The 17,989-nt window shown below is 36.4% G+C and overlaps 1 protein-coding gene across 5 annotated transcripts; it reads left to right on the forward strand.

Annotated features, from left to right (window-relative positions):
- The first annotated feature begins 13,011 nt into the window (after positions 1–13,011).
- LOC102902407 (E3 ubiquitin-protein ligase Topors-like) lies at positions 13,012–16,836 on the forward strand. Of its 5 annotated transcripts, none has more exons than XM_045042734.1 (3): positions 13,012–13,082; positions 13,563–13,693; positions 14,235–16,836. In XM_045042734.1, exon 3 carries the CDS (start codon positions 15,103–15,105, stop codon positions 16,660–16,662), a length of 1,560 nt encoding a protein of 519 aa, XP_044898669.1. In that variant the 5' UTR covers positions 13,012–13,082; positions 13,563–13,693; positions 14,235–15,102; the 3' UTR covers positions 16,663–16,836. The 5 variants fall into 5 exon arrangements, with proteins under 5 accessions (XP_044898669.1, XP_044898670.1, XP_006939401.2 ...); XM_045042737.1 differs by having other exon boundaries at positions 13,065–13,082; positions 13,650–13,693; XM_045042736.1 differs by having other exon boundaries at positions 13,066–13,082; positions 13,567–13,693.
- Positions 16,837–17,989: the final 1,153 nt, after the last annotated feature.

Genomic DNA, 17,989 nt, shown 5'->3' on the forward strand with positions numbered 1-17,989 from the left:
TGACCATGAAAGAATGCCAGCAATGTCTTTTGTATTATTAGCAAAGCTCCTGAGATAGTTATGACTTTGGGAAGAAATCACCTTCTTTGAAAACAGTGAGGAAAACTCAGCTTTGGACAGAGATAGCACTGACCAATCTCACTAGAAGGAACATAGAACTTGGCAAGAGATAGTAGGTAATATGTTTGTAATGAAACACATAATTGGATATGGGCTATGATTGATGAATTGGAAGGAAGTGACGATCCACAAGTAAGGTGACTCTACAAAGTTTAAAGAAATCTAGGAAGTCTAAACCATGCTGCATTCTATACAAACTGAGCTGGTCATATGAAGAGGATTTCACTGACTCCAAGTAGTTCTCAGGAGTCCCTCCCTTACCTTCCATCCATTTTCTTAACAATATATCCTTTGACACTATTTATGATGCTGCAGAGGGGAAGCCCGATTGAAATGTGGATCCATGCTTGGTTTGAAGTCACTGTTAGTACACTCTGAGCAAGTGTGATAAATAGATTCTGTGTTTCCCTAGGTGTCTCTTCATGTAAATTGATGACTGCTGCCCAGGGGAATGAGCAGGGCCTGAAGACATGAAGAGAGATTAGTTTAAATGTGACAAGGCCATAATCTGTAACGAGGAACATCTGTCACTGTCACACAGGAGAACCATGGTGCTGAGAAGACCCTCTCCACTTGGAAAAAGTCTCCCACTTCATGGCTGACAGTTCAGGCCTCTTTAGCTCAACTCTACTTGTTCCCTCCAAAAAGCACTTTTATTCAAATTTGACAAACTAATTACAGCTACCATTTGGCTTTCAATGATTCAATTATGGCTGCAGTCACTTGGTTTAGTAATTACTAAAATTATGGTTTGGGCCCAAGTCCAGTTCTGTCTTTGCTCTCTTCCCCACGGAAACAGAGAAGCACTTTTATAGGAAAATAGATGGTGATTCAGGAGTGAGGTTGTAACAATCATTTTAAATGACCTCAGTTGATGGGAAAATAAAACTGAACAGCCTCGCTTGAGAATAGGGCTAAATTTTTTTCTGACTCTTTAAGAAACCTGACACCCTGAAACTATAGGCTTGGTTTCCATGGATAATTTTGTTTTCTGCATGATTGAGGCAAAAACTCTTTTTTTCCCCTTTAACTTATGCTCAACTTGTTAGAATTTATTATAAACTGCTGGTTTATACATGGTGTTTTGGTTTAACTGCAGCAAAGATTCTAGGTTTTTAATACCTCCTCCCCAGGTTGGTTTTGGAGAGGGAAAAGCCTCGGGAGGCATAAAAATTTTAGAAATCCTGAGAATGTAGTTTTACTTGACTTGAAGGCCTTATCACAGTTTTATTGCTGAAATTGCTCAGTATATAGGATATAATGTTTAGTTAAGTAAAGAACATGGTCAAGTTTAAAGTTGTGGTTTTTTTGTACTGTGCAATTGTGGTTAAGTCGCTTAATTTCAGTTATCTAAGTTTCCTCATCAATAAGTGGGGATTAATATAAGATGCTTCTGTCATGGGCTCTTTGTGAGAATAAAAAAAAAGGAAACAAAAAACAAATGCAAAAAATAGAAAACAGTTAAAAATTGGTAGTCATTAAAACAAAAATATCAGTATTTTAAACCTTAAGGATCTAAAAATACCAATAAAAGACAGACACTGTCAGAATGGGTGGAAAATAAACAAGACCCAATACCCAACTATGTGTTGTCTCCAAGAAATTCATTCTAAATGTAAAGACTTAGACCAAAAGTGAAGAGATGAAGAATGATAATCTCAACTAACCTACTCAGAAGAAAGCTGAAGAAGCTATCCTAATTTGAAACAAAGCAGACTTTAGAACAAGGAAAATTTTCAAAGATAGAGAACAACATCACATAATGATAAAAGGGTCAATTCTCGAAGGAGCTTGGGAAGATGGCAGAGTAGGAGGACCATGAGCTCACCCTGTCCCACATTTACAACTAGGTATCATCCACATCCAAGTCAATAAGCTGGAGAGTGATCTGAAGACTGGCAGAAGAAACTCCACAACTAAATATGGAGAAGAAACTACATCTCAAATGTTAGGAAGGTCAGAAAGGCTGAGGAAGGCTGCTAGTAGCAGGGAGTGAGCAGTACATCGAGAAGAGGGCAGAAAAATGGGCCCTCACACCAGGGACCTTACACAAGACTAATCCCCATAATGGTTTGCTTTAAAAACCAGAGGGACTGAATTCCATAACTTTGTAAAACCAGTGGCATTTGGAGCCTGGAGCTTTAAAAGTCAGCTGATTCAGCACTGGGTGTACCAAGAGGGTGAGTGATAGCTAGATCACTGCCCTCAAAGAGACAGCAGCCTCTGTAGAAAGTCAGCATAAAAACTATAGTTTGCACAATGATGGGGGCAGAAGGGAGAGAGATCTATTCAGATGGATTTCTGAGCATATTGAGAGATTTATTTGAAAATGAAAAAGCTGGTAGGTGCTATTTTCCTCATTTGCCCCCCACCCAAAATAAACACAGAGCCACCTGTGGGAGGTGAGGCTGCACAGATACTTATAGCATTAGCCCAGGGCTCATGACACATTTTGTTAAGGCTGTGTCCATGCCCTACCCAGCTGCCAGGTGCACAGCTGCCACTGGCTGCCCTGCCTAGCTGCAGCACAGTGCCTAGCCATGGGTCCCAGTCACTGCTGTGTGCTTTGCCCAGCTGCTGATGTATAGCTGCTATGGTGGGCAGTAACCTGCAGTCATGCTGTGCCCAGCTCATACCCCCAGCCACCATCACATGCTGGGCCCAGATGCCAGATGCACAGTTGCCACTGCCTACTGTACCCAGCCACGAATCTCTAGCTGCCATTAGGTGCCAGGCTCAGCTGTGTCCAGCCATCATCATGCACTGTGCCCAACCTTGTGCCCCACAGCTACCATGGCACACAGCTACCACCTGCTGCAGCACTTCAGGGGATATGGCATGGGACTAATGGCCCAATGCAAATTTTGCTAACACTGCCACCCCACTCCCATGTTCCCCAGAGGGCACAGCCCCTCAGAGCTGACTTGCTTGGGTCCTACTAGCACCACAGAGAGCAAAACACAGCTCACAACAGGCAGAGTCAGTGCAGATGTCTACACTGAAAGGAAAAGTAGCTTAGACATAACAACAGAGTGTAAGCAACAGACATAGGATACTTTCGTGAAGTTCCAGGTTCTGGTGAACAGGGGACACTACACTACACAACAGTCCAGACCTCCTCTTAATAAAGTCACTACTTTCAAGGGCAGAAGACATAGCTGACTTTCTTAACACACAGAAACAAACACAGACAGGAAGACAAAATGAGGAGATAGAGAAATTTATCTTAAATGAAAGAACAGGACAAGGTCACGACCAGAGATCTAAGCAAAAGAAATGTAAGTAACATGCCAGATAGAGAATTTAAAGGGATGATCATTAGGATACTCACTGGGCTTGAGAAAAGAGGGGAATACATGCATGAGACCCTTAACACAGAGATAAGGAATAACACAACAAAGATAAAGCTCAATAAATGAAATGAAAAACTCACTTGATGAAATGAATAGCAGGATGAAAGAGGCAGAGGAACAAATTAGTGACATAGAATACAGAATAATGGGAAATAATCAAGCTGAACTAAAGAGAGAAAACAGAATTATGCAATACAAGAATAAAGTTAGGGAACTCAGTGACTCCATAAAACATAATGACATTTATATAATAGGAGTCCCAGAAGAAGAGTGAGAAAAGGGGGCAGAAAATTTATTTCAAGAAATAACAGCTGAAAACTTTCCTAATCAAGTAAGGAATCCAGATTCAGGAGGCACAAAGAAGTTCCAGCAACAAAAAGAAAAGAAAAGAAAAGGAAAGGAAAGGAAAGGAAAGGAAAGGAAAGGAAAGGAAAGGAAAGGAAAGAAAAGGAAAGGAAAGGAAAGAAGAAAAAATAAAAACAACAAAAAAAGCAGATCCACCAAGACATGTTGTAATTAAACTAATGAAATATAGTGATTAAAAAATATCTTAAAAGGAGCAAGACAAAAGAAGTCAGTATCTTACAAGGGAAAACCCATAAGAGTTTCAGGGGATTTCTCAGTAGAAACTTTCCAAGCCAGAAGGGAGTGGCATGATACATTCAAAGTGCTGAATGGAAAAAAATATGCAGCCAAGAATACGCTATCTAGTAAGGCTATCATTCAGAATAGAAGGAAGGATAAAGAGTTTCCCCAACAGACAAACTAAAGAGGTTCATGACCACTAAACTAGCCCTAGAAGAAATAGTAAAGGGGTCGCTTTGAGTGGAAAGCAGAGACCAAAATTGACAGTAAAAAAGTAGGAAACAAAAAAGATAATAAAAACGAATATTTGTGTAAAACAATCAGTGAACTCACAAAAAATGATATAAAATATAATAACATATACCTAAAAAATGGGGGAGAAGAAGAGAAAAGAACAGGTTCAAATTTAAGTGGCCATCAACTTATTATATAGACTCCTATATGCAGACAGGTTATACACAAATGTGATGGTAACCATATATCAAACTATGAATATTTTGCAAAGAATAAAGAGAAATACAAACATATCACTAAAGACAATCAGCAAAACATGCAAGAGAGAAACAAGATCAGAGAAATAGTCAGAAACAATTAAAAAACAAGTATTAAAATGGAAATAAATACATATCTTTCAGTAATCATTTTGAATGTAAGTGGACTTAACATTCTGATCAAAAGACATAGGATGACAGAATGGATTAAAAAAACAAGATTCATCCAAATGCTGCCTACAAGAGACTCATTTTAGACCTGAAGACACATGCAGATTCAAAATAAGGGGATGACGAAATATCTATCATGCAAATGGGTGTCAAAATAAAGCTAGAATAGCAATAATTCTATTGGACAAAATAGACTTTAAAACAGACTTTTAACAAGAGGCAAAGAAAGACACTATATAATAATAAAAGGGACAAACCAACAAGAAGATATAACAATTGAAATATTTATGCACCAACATGGAAGTACCCAAATACATAAAATAGTTAATAACAAACATAAAAGAGTGAATTGATTATAATATAACAATAGTGGGGGACTTTAACACCCAGCTTACATCTAAACAGTAAAGCAATAAGGAAACAATAGCTTTGAACAACATACTGGAACAGTTGGATGTAACAGATATATTTAAATCATTCTTTCCTAAAGCAGCAGAATACACATTATTTTTAAGTGCACGTGGAACATTCTCCAGAATAGATCTAGCATATTAGCCCACAAAACCAGCTTCAACAAATTCAAGATTGAAGTCATACCATGCATCTTTTCTGATTATGATTTTATGAAACTAGAAGTCAACCACAAGAAAAAATCTGGACAGAACACAAATACATGGAGGTTAAATGACATGTTACTAAACAATGAATGGATCAACCGGTAAATAAAAGAAGAAACCAAAAAGTACGTGGAAATAAATGAATATGAAAACACAATGGTCCAAAACCTTTGGGATACAGCAAAAGCAGTTCTAAGAGGAAAGTGTATAGCAATTCAGGCCTACATCAAAAAGCAAGACAAACTCTCAAATAAAAAACCTAACCTTACACCTAAAGGAGCTAAAAAGAACAACAAATAAAACCTAAAACCAGCAGAAGGAAGGAAATGATAAAGTTTAGAGCAGAAATAAATGAGATAGAAACTAGAAAAACAATATAATTGATCAATAAAACCAGGAGCTGGTTCTGAGAAAAAAGTCAATAACATTGATAAACTTCTAGCCAGAATTATCAAGAAAAAAAAAAGAAAGGACTCAAATAAATAAAATCACAAATTAGATAGGAGAAATAACAACCAACACCACAGAAATATAAACAATTGTAAGAGAATATTATGAACACTATATGCCAACGAACTGGACACCTAGACAAAGGGATAAATTTCTAGAAACGTAAAATTTCAGTTTATAACTACCAAAAGTGAAACAACAAGTGAAAATTTGAACAGACTGATAACTAGCAAAGAAATTAAATCAGTAATCAAAAAATTTCCAACAAACAAGTCTAGGACCAGATGGCTTCACAGGTGAATTCTACTAAACATTTACAGAAGAGTTAATGAGGGTTGATGGAGGATAGGTGGGTGGGGGATGGACTAGATGGGTGATGGACATTAAGGAGGGCACTTATAATGAGCACTGGGTGTTGTATGTAAGTGATGAATCACCGAATTCTACTTCTGAAACCAATATTACACTGTATGTTAACTAACTAGAATTTAAGTAAAAATTTGAAAAGAAAAATATAAAGGAGAGTTAAAACATATTCTTCTCAAACTATTCTAAAAAATAGAAAAAGAAGGAAAACTTCCAAATTCATTCTGTGAGGCCAGCATTATCCTGATACCAAAAGAGGATAAAGACACCACTAAAAAGAGAACTACAGGCCAATATCCCTGAGAACATGGTTGCAAAAATTCTCAACAAAATACAAGCAAACTGAATCTAACAATACATTAAAAAAAATTATTTACCATGCTCAGGTGGGATTTAATCCTGTGTTGCAAGTGTGGTTCAATATTCACAAATCAATCAGTGTGACACATCACATCAATAAGCAAAAGGATAAGAGCCATATGATCATTTCAATAAAGAAACAGCATTTGACAGAGTACAACGATTCATGATAAAAACCCTCAACAAAGTAGGTTTAGAGGGAACATATCTCAACATAATGAAGGCCATATGAAGAGCTAACATCATCTACAATAGGGAAAAAAAGAGACCTTTTCCCCTACGGTCAGGAAAAAGACAAGGATGTCCATTCAAACCAGTTTTGTTTTGTCAAATTTTTAATGTTTATTTATTTTTGAAAGATGGGGCAAGCAGGGGAGGGGCAGAGAGAGAGAGAGGGAAACACAGAGCACAGCACAGAGCCTAATTCCGGCTTGAATTCACAAGCCATGAGATCATGACCTGAGGCTCAGTCAGACCTGAGCCACCCAGGCACCCCATATTCTCATCAGTTTTATTCAACATAGTACTGGAAGCCCTAGCCACAGCAATCAGACAATAAAAAGAAATAAAACCTCATCCAAATCAACAAGGAAGAAGTAAAATTTTGCTATTTGCAGATGACACAATACTATATCCAGAAAACTTGAAATATCCACCAAACAAACAAACCTGCCAAAACTGATGAATGAATTCAGTAAAGTCAGAATACAAAATCAATGTACAGAAATCTGCTGCCTTTCTATATACCAATATGAAGCAGCAGAAAGAGAAATTTTTAAACATCCCATTTACAAATGTGTCAGAAATAGATACCTAGGAATAAACTTAACCAAAGAAGTCAAATATCTGTACTCTAGGAACCATAAAACACTGATGAAAGAAATTGAAGATGACACAAAGAAATGGAAAGACATTTCATACTCATGAACTGGAAGAACAAATATTGTTAAAATATCTATACTACCCAAAGCAATTTACACATTTAATGCAATCACTATCAAAATACCATCAGCATTTTACACAATTATGTAAACAATCAACAAAACTAAAAGGCAGCTTGCTGAATGGAAGAAGATATTTACAAATAGCATATTTAATAAAAGGTTAGTATTTACAGTGTATAAAGAACTGATAAAACTCAACACCCCCAAATAACGGAATTAAAAAATAGGCAGAAGTCACGGATATTTTCCAAAAGGAGACATATAGATAGCCAACAGACACATTAAAAGATGTTCATCGTCACTTACTATCAGGAAAATGCAAATCAAAACAACAATGAGATATCTCACCTGTCAGAATGACTAAAATCAAAAATACAAGAAACAACAAGTGTGGCAGAGGATGAGGAGAAATAGGAACTCTCTTGCACTGTTGGTGGGAATGCAAACTGGGGCAGCCACTGTGTAAAACAGTATGGAGTTTCTTCAAAAAGTTAAAAATAGAACTTCTTTATGATCCAGCAATCGCACTACTTGTTATTTACCAAAAGAATAAAAAACGCTAATTCATAGCAGCATTATTTATAATAACCAAGATATGAAAGCAGTCCAAGTGCCCACTGATTGATGAATGGATAAAGAAGATGTGGTATACACCCACAATGGAATGCTACTCAGCCATAAAAAATGAAATTTTGCCCTTTTCAATAACATGAATGGAACTAGAGAATATAATGTTAAGCAAGTAAGTCAGAGAAAGACAAATGCAATATTATTTCACTCACAGTGAAATTTAAGAAACAAAACAAATGAGCAAAGGGAAAGAGAGAGAGAGAGAGAAATAGACTTTTAATTATAGAGAACGAACCAATTGCTCCAGAGGGGAGTAGGGTAGGAGGTTGGGTTAAATTGGTGATAGAAATTAAGTAGTTTCCTTTTTGTGATGACCACTGAGTGATGTATGGAATTGTTGAATCACTATATTTGCACCTAAAACTAATATAACACTATATGTTAACTAACTGGAATTAAAAAATTAAAAATTAAAATTAAAAAATACTATTCACATTGGAGTCCTTAAAAAGATGTTCAATGAGTTAATGTTTAAAAATATTTAGTACTGCCTCTGTATCATTAGACAATGTTGGACATGACAATATTCTCTTTTGAAGAGAGATAAGCTAAGAAGTATATTTTGTATATATTATAATTTATCTTCCTTTAAAACCAGGAAAGTAAACTTATAATAAATTCTGATTTAGACATACTTAAAAGATTGAAACTTAAGGGGTACCTGGGTGGCTCAGTGGGTTGAGGTTGTGATCTCTTGGTTTGTTAGTTTGAGTCCTGTATTGGACTCATTGCTGTCAGTGCAAAGCCTGCTTCAGATCCTCTGTCCTCCCCCCTTTCTGCCCCTCCCCTACTCATTCTCTCTCTCTCAAAAATAAATAAACATTTTAAAAATATTGAAACTTAAGATGTTTTAATATACACACAAAAAAGGGTCAGTTCTCCAACACATGAACCTAATAACAAAGTATCAAAATACATGAAACAAAAATTTATAGAAAGGTGAAAAAAAGAAATACACTATTATAGGTAGATACTTTAATACCACCATTGTTTAGGTAATTGATGATGAAAAATCAGGCAGAAAATCAGTAAGTATACTGTTGACCTGAACCACACTATCAATCAACTTGATCTAATTGACATTTATAGAATACTTCATCCAACAATAACAGAATACACATTCTTCTCAAGTTCAGATGGAATGTTCACCAAGAGAGACTACACTCTGGCTTGTAAAATCACCTTAACAAATTTAAAAGAAAAGAAATCATACAAATTGTGCTGTCAGACCACAATGGAATTAAACAAGAAATCAGTAACAGAAAGACAGGTGGGCAATTTCCAGATATGTGGCAAATGAGGACCATAAGGGACACAAAACTATAACAAAATCACTCAAAATTTTTACTCACTGCTCCCTTTGTGTGTTGGTGAAGGGAATGCCTTTGAGAAAGACCTGTTCTACTGTTAGATACAAAGAGGAAAAAAGTAATGAGTTTTCATTACTCTCCCAGTGAATTAAGAGAATTAAGTTAGAATTCTGTCGTATGTCACTTAGAAGTTGACTTTGTCCACAAATGTAGTCAATCTTTATTATTTGTAGATTCTGTATTTGTGAGTTTGCCTACTGTCTAAAATATGTAACTCCAAAATCAATGTTCACAGTGTTTTCATGGTCATTCATAGATATGGGCAGAGCAGTAGGAAATTTGAGTTACTCAACTCACACATTCCCAGCTAAGGGCAAACAAAATGATGCTCTGCCTTCTTGCTTCAGCTTTCATACTACAAACAAGTTTCCTTTTCACAGTTTATTTAGTGCCATTTTTTTGTGCTTTTTGGGGGGCAATTTTGCTTTTTAAAATTACCTCCAAGCATACCACTGAAACAATGTCTAGTTTTCCTAATTGCAAGAAAACTGTAATATGCCTTATGAAGAAAATACATGTGTTAGATTAGCATAATTCAGGCATGAGTTACAATGCTGTCGGCCCTGAGTTCAATGCTAATGAATCAACTATATATATCTTTTTTTAACGTTTTATTTATTTTTGAGACAGGGAGAGACAGAGCATGAACAGGGGAGGGTCAGAGAGAGGGAGACACAGAATCTGAAACAGGCTCCAGGCTCTGAGCTGTCAGCACAGATCCCGACGCGGGGCTTGAACTCATGGACCGCGAGATCATGACCTGAGCCAAAGTCCGACGCTTAACCGACTGAGCCACCCAGGCGCCCCCATATATATCTTTAAACAGACATAAGATTATATACTATTCTGTTGATAAAAATATGACTAGAGGCCCAAAGGAATCTAACCTTATATTTCCCATGGGAGAAATGGTTCAAACTTTGCTAATTCAGTGTTTGTGATGACTTTATAAACCATAAGTACCTCAAATAATGAGAGTTGACTGTAAGTACAAGTTTTGATATCTACTCTATAGTAGACACTGAACTTTGTGTTATTCAACAAATACATATGAGTTCGTTCAATGTGCCAGACTTCTTCTAAGTAATGAGGGGACAGTAGTGTAGTAAACCAAAGACCTCAGCCTTCTTTATTTATGGAGCTTATATTCTAGTAAAGCAGAGAGGAAATAGACATATAAATGTATAATATGTTCATTATGGTAAGTGCTATGAAGTAAGCTTCCATGCTCTAGAATGTAGATTATGTAAATAAAACTCAGGGAAGCTGAGTTGCTTATGAAAAATCTAAAGTGATGCAAAATTCAAGCTCAGCTCTTGTGGCTTCAAAAACTATGCTCTTTCAATTAATTTACACTTGATCTTTCTCATGAAAGACATTTTTGATTGTCCTACTTGGGTAGGGAGTGATTCTGGCATCTAGCGGGGAGAGATCAGGAATAGTACTTAACATTCTACAGAATAGAACAAAGAATTGTCTGGCCAATAGTAGTTAGATGGAGAAACTGGAACTTAGAAAGAGCTAGACAAGCAACACTTTCAAGTGGCTAGCTCATGACTCATGTGGGAAAATAAAAGATCTTATATCTTGCTTTTCTCATGATCAGATTTAATGTGCCGCATCATAGGGGAGAAAAATTTGCCACCCTAAAATGTGTCTCTTTGGCATTGGAATTATTTTAGGCTAATTTAAAAAAAAAACAGAAAACGAAGTTTTTCTTTTTGGCCTCCTTTCTAATTGCTTGAAAGAATTTAGAGAGAGGACCTATTCCAGGCGGGGAGCTATCACCAGGGATAACTATAGTATAATGTGAACTAGTTATGGTAGACAGGGAGGAACCTAGCAAGGCCCATTTTGACCAAGGTCCTCACTATGTCCCATTGTTTCTGGATGGCCCAGCAAACATTTGTTTACCCAACAGTTATTCCTTACATTCTTTCCGTGAATTGCATTCCCTCATTTTGAAGCCCCAGACTCCTACCCCTATTCCTGAGTCCAGAATAATATACATACCTCATCTTACCTGTTTTTGGAATCTCTGTGTATGTGGATCCCCTATATGTACATTATTAAATTTGATTTTCTTTTGTTAATGTTTGATGTCAATTTAATTCTTAGACCAGCCAGAAGAAGCTTAAAGGGTAAAATAAAAATTTTCCTCCCCAACAGCATTATCCTACCATTGTCAATTTAATATCTTTCTAAATCTAAAATACTCTCACTATAGATGCCAATGTATCCTTTTCCCAACAATCTTCCTTTCCAAGCTGTTTGAGAATCCTCGGTATGTATTTAGGAACTGAGGAGGTAAAAATAAGAAAAGGAAAGGGAGACATTGATGGCAGAATAATGGAGAGATAGATTAAAATATAAACATCAAAAAAGAAACTTGAATGACTCTCTATTATGGTCTTCCTTCTTCCCTTACCCCTTATGCTTCATTTAGTTCTTCTCTCTTACTTTCAACAGATAATTATTATTTTCTTCTTTTACTGTGCAAAGCATGATGTATAGATGAGATTATCTTTTGAGGAAATTTTGTTACTAATAAGTGTTATATTTTACAAAGTACTTTTCACATCTATTATTTCATTTGAATCTTTCTATAAACCTTATTTTATAGACAAGTAAAGACTTTTATAGACAAATAAAGACTCAGGGAACATATGTGAACTTGTCCACAGTAATAGTAGAACAAGAACTCGTCTGTAGTGTTCTTTCATCTAGATAATTCTGACATAGATACGAGCATTGTGAGGCTATGGGGTTCTTTATTGTCCTATACTTATCAGAGTATCAGAAATGGTATTTATTTTGAATTAAAAAATCACACAAAACATGTTTTAAAAAGGTGAGATACTGTCTTGGGAACATGTAATGAAATCTACTCAAAATAACACTAAAATGAGGGTTCTGTTGAACTGGTATTAGGTATCAAGCACTAACACAAAGTAGCTCATTAAGCCCCTCAGATGTCTCATGAGCTAAATTGTTTTTATCCTATATCTGAGAGAAGAAAAAAAATTTTTTGAGTGACCTTCCAGTTGTGTTGCCTGTATTAACTGGTAGTTTTTATGAATTAAAGGTTCCCCCATAATAATACATTTTCATAATTTTGGTCCCAAAATTTTGTACACAAACAGCCAAAATGTTGGTTAATCACATTGCAAACATGCTAATAGTTTATTTACACTTGCATTTAAAGGGAAAGGGACCACTTTCTGACTAAATAATTTAAATCTAAATATTAATATAAGACAGGTATCTATTCTTTTGAAGAATTTATTCATTAAGAAAACCTATATTCCACTTACTGCTCCTACTCTCTTCTGAGTCAGACCACTCATTACAGTGTTGGCTCTGATTAGAAAATATATTAGAAAATTAAAGATTTCTTGGCAATCTCTAAGTCATGAATCTGAGACCTATCTTATTCAGGGCTTTCATCTTAATTTCACTTGGGACATTTCTGGGAAATATAAGATGCCAATCTCTATGGAAAATTTGGAGCTGTCTCTCCCTGGTCCACAGCAGAATTTGCCTAGTGTTCTAAATTCTGTCTCTAAGGCAAACAAAACAGCAGCTAAGGCTCAGTGAGTGTGGACACCTCCAGATCCTCCAGGAGGTAAATCTGCTAAATAATGTAATTTCTGCTATTTTTGCTTTTCAAGATCAATGAAGACTTAGTGAAGGCATTATATTCGGAAAGCATAGCTTGAAGCCTTATGAGAAAGGATGAGTACACCCTGTGTACTCATTTTCTGATTCTCTTAGGAGCCAAATTTGCTCCCTGTTATTTCTGTCGATTCATGCTTAAATGGCTTATTTCTTGGTTTTTAGTGATTTTTGGTTGTGAACTCATTTAGGGGAAATTTGTCATGAGACATGTAAGTTGTACTCCTACAGGGAGAATGTGTGTTTTCCTCTGCCAGTAGCTTGGCATCACTACCATCTTCAAAATAAATTATCGCTTTGAGGTTTGTAGGAAGACTTATTGTTTGAATTTAGTCTGCAGACATACTTATTTCTTGTTATAAAATCTCAGCTAAAATGTCCTGCTGACTCTCATGGGGGTACTCTTTTTTTTTTTTCTAACTCACCTCAGTAAGAATGTAGACAGATTTATGCAGAGGCTTCCTATTAGACATTCACCTTTGGACAGAATCCATTCTTTGTCTTCTGTCGTCTGTAGCTCTCAGTTTCGACCACCAGAATTGAAACTCAAGGACACCATGGGTACGTATGTGGTGTCAGAACTCACTTCCCTCTCTGGATTCCTATTTTTATTTATTTATTTTGCCTCTCAGAATTTTACTAATTTCCTCAACTTAGATGTATTTATGGTTATATATTAGATATATCAACTTAGATATATTTATGGTCAGCTATATTTACAATTAATGGCTTACATTATTTTATTATTCTTAGTGAGACAGTTTTTCAAGGCTCACAATACTGCCAGAAATGATTACTCTCTAAGATTTTATAAAAGTCTAAAATACTTCTACATAAACATTTTCATTTAATAGATTCAGCCATATTCTCATATTAGTACTTATGAGTTTAACTTTTTTAAATGGCTACATAATACTATGGATAAAACAGTATTTATTTAACAACTTTCCTATTAATGGATATTTATGTTATTTTTAGTTTTTGTTATTGGTCAACATGTATATATTTGCAGATTGTATATCTAGATTAAATCTCTAGTTATAATTGCCATTAAAAAATATAATACTTAAATTTTGATATTTATTTCCAACTTGCTTTTCAGCATGCAACAATTTGAGTGAGAAAGAAAAAGTCAGTGTGCCTTAATCCTCATTGCCTTTCCATGTTGGGTTTTATTGAGCATATTATTACTAATTTCAAGGAATAGTTTGTTTCTTAACCTTGTTCTAGAATTTATTCCACGGAGAGACAAACCATATTACAGACATATTTTTAATAGGCATTTTTCATGCCAAATGAGGAATTGATTTGAACCAATTTTTCTCATATACAACTGAAATATAATCTTTTCAGGACAATGCCATTTGATTTCTCATCTGACTGTGATTGTCCTAACTGCTTGGAGAGTACTCAGAATGAGTCTGATTGGAATCCCTGTTTCAGCAAGAGTAGTAATGACTCTTTTTACTCAAGATCAAGAAAAAAATCCGTGTTTGGTTCTGGTGTGCATTGCTTTGCTTCTCAGTGTTGTTCCACCAGGCCAGAGAATGACACCAAAGACTCAGGGTTTCTTCCCTCGGAGGAGGAAAGCTATGTGGAGTCTTCTCAAAGCAATCATCTCGGTCTGAACCCTGAGGGCATTACAAGGAAAATCAGACCATTCAGAGAATTGACTGTCCAAGAATTACTGAGGGAGTTTGGGGATAGCGGGAAGTTCCAGCCAAACTCCATGTCCGTAGGCCACTTTAGAGATCAAGTGGTAATGAAGTTCAGAAGAGCTTTGTATTATTCTGGAATTTGGGTGACACGTCCAAGGCCACAGACTTGAAAAGCACTTATCAGCTAATTATTTCAAGAGAAACCCTGGTTGTCTACACCGACTGGTCCCCTGGCTGAAACGGGAATTAACAGCTGTTTATGGAGACTATGGCTATACAGTGAAGAATATTCTAGCCACCATTCTCCAACACATGACAGAATATGATCTGGACAGTGAGTCTTTCATTCATCTCCTGGAACCTTATCTACAACAACACACCCACCATTTCCTGCATGAGTTTATCAGTTTTGTTCATTCACCTTATAACATGGAGACCTATGACCAACGAGCCATCTATCAATGTCCTTCTGTTTCACCAAGGGTAAATAAGAAGTCCATAGCATCAGCTTCTGTTTTGCCTTTGTCTAAGGATCAGGCTCTACTGGCATCTCAACGTAGAAACACCCGGGGCCAATGGAATAATGAGCAGAAGCCTCTGTCAGGCTTGAGACAGTTTCCAAATGGTAACTCTTCCTTGAAGAAATGGGAAATCCCACTACTCCATCAAAAAACAGCAAGCAAGATCCATGCTTGGGTTGAAGATAAACCAGAATCAGGTGATCACAAAGGTACAACTTCTACTAACAATATAATCTTGGATTTCCCTACACCAAGGGAAAGGGGCCCAGGCTTACTGAATTGCAAAAAAAAAGTTCAAGAGAGGAAAATGGAAGGGATTAAGTTGCTTTCTGGTAATGTCCAGGATCTGGGAAAGAGTGACACAACTGCACATACCTTCAGTTCCCTGGAAATTTTTAATCAGGGGCAGTCATGTCAGTGCAGTCCAAAAGAAGGAAGGATTTTGAGCCCGGACCAGCAGATCAATTTCCAGGAAAAAGAAGCAGAAAAGAATAAACACTCAGATTCACCACCAAAGATTTTTCAGAGAAGATTGCCGAGAGAAAGATCCTTGTTAAGTTACAAATCCAGAAAGAGGGACCCCTCTTGGAGTTGCATTTCAGAAACTGCCCTTTCTTCTAAGAGAAATAGTAGGAAGCTGAGATCTTTCAAAAAGAAGAGGTTGAAGGGCAAACAGTCCTCCCAATTTACAGAAGCTGGTTCACATTTCAGTAGAAGAGTCCAAAGACAATCACAGTCCAATACTCACAGATCCAAATCTTGGTGTGCTGGGCTTACAAAGAGATCTTTAAGCAGAGAATCAAGTAATCCCTCTCTGAAAGGAAGTAACAGAAGTGAATGCTTCACTCAAAATATATGCTGTGTGTGCTCAAAAGTGAAGAATGTGCATAGTTATGAATCAAACTATGGGAGAGCATCTTCAACCACAGTTCAACATGTGAAATTTCCTTCAACTGCTGGGAAGAGACCCAAGTGTTCTTCTAAATGTGAGAGTACTTCTGAAGCTGAAAGCCCCTGTAACAGTTTCATATGCCTACAGATTGAGAAACACAGGTCTCCAAGTAAACAAGAGATGAAGCAAAAAACTGCATTTCCTAGAGCTGGCAAAACTAGAGCAGTTACACACAGAAAAAACAAATGCCAGTGTCCAGATATAAGAACCACAAAGGAAGTCAGTGAAGTGAGGGACCTGAATGATATAAGGCAAAGGAGTAGTCTTTCGGAGTGTGCACCTTCTTGCAGGAAGCCAATCCAAAAGAAAAAGAATTCAAGCCTTCAGAAATGTCACCTGGCCATGAATGAACGTAAAGGAGACAAAGTATTAGAAACAGATGGGTGCAAATTGTTTTGAAAGGCAAATCAGTCTATTCAACTAGCCACCAAGAATCTTTGAAAATATGAATATAATCTGGAAAAGATTCTTCCCATCACTTTGTAACTGGAACTAAAAGCCTGATGAATTAAATTTAAGGCTTTCTATAGAGACAAATGCATATTATTAAATTGGCCATATATCTAAATATTATTTCAGTCTGTTTTTTCTCATGAACTGAATTCTTAAAATATTTAGCTTATATTTTAGTTTCCAGATTTAACTATGAAGATTATCTGCCAAAAGCTGCAAACACCACAAAGACTATACTAATGATGGGAGTATATATTACTTAACACAAGATATGCATGTTAAGTATTACGAAACACAAGTGTTATTTTTTATTTATTTATTTTTTAATTTTTTTTCAACGTTTATTTATTTTTGGGACAGAGAGAGACAGAGCATGAACGGGGGAGGGGCAGAGAGAGAGGGAGACACAGAATCAGAAACAGGCTCCAGGCTCTGAGCCATCAGCCCAGAGCCCGACGCGGGGCTCGAACTCACGGACCGTGAGATCGTGACCTGGCTGAAGTCGGACGCTTAACCGACTGCGCCACCCAGGCGCCCGGACAAGTGTTATTTTGTAAAGATACCTATATATTTTTTTCATTTTTAAAGAAATATATATGTACATATATTTTAAGTGTTACATATACATATATATAACACTTAAAATATATGTACATATATATGTATACATATTCCAAACCTAATGCATTTTGCAATTCATAGAAAATAAGGAGAAATGGTCACTATCTTAAGACATAGTCATTGCCTTCAAGAATCTCACCATCTAGTTATAAAAACAGCTACAAATAAATAGAAAAAAATAAACATCTTTGGGATACTTGGCACTACCTTCCTATTTTCCTACCCTGAAAACTGTGCCTTCATTATCTTCATTAAATGCTGCCATATGATGGGTAGCTGATTCCCTACCCATTGTAAACTGGTCCAGTAATGGTAACTATACCAAAGCCAAGCTAATCATAGTATTTTTGCCCCTCTGGCCACACAATTGATGAGTCCAGTGGTGGTCAAGTCATAGTACTCCCTTGAGATTTTTCAACTGGTTCTGATGAAGAGAGTTATTCTTCTTCCCTCCCAGTGGCAGATAGTAAAAGCTTTAAAGCTTGGATTGCTATTAAGAGCTATATTTCTCAATTTGTGAAGAAAACCAGTTTGAACTAAGAGTAGAAAGCTAACAAAGGAAAGCAAGACAAGTCATGAGGAGAGAGTCTTGGAGTCAGGAACTGATCTTCTAGAACTTGAGTTGTCCTCTTGTTCTTCACATGATTTTATT

The sequence above is a fragment of the Felis catus genome, chromosome D4, assembly GCF_018350175.1.
Source record: "Felis catus isolate Fca126 chromosome D4, F.catus_Fca126_mat1.0, whole genome shotgun sequence".
NCBI classification, from domain to species: Eukaryota; Metazoa; Chordata; class Mammalia; order Carnivora; family Felidae; genus Felis; species Felis catus.

Coding starts and splice junctions, on each gene's coding strand:
- LOC102902407 (XM_045042734.1), top strand. CDS start 15,103: ATGACAGAATATGATCTGGACAGTGAGTCTTTCATTCATCTCCTGGAA.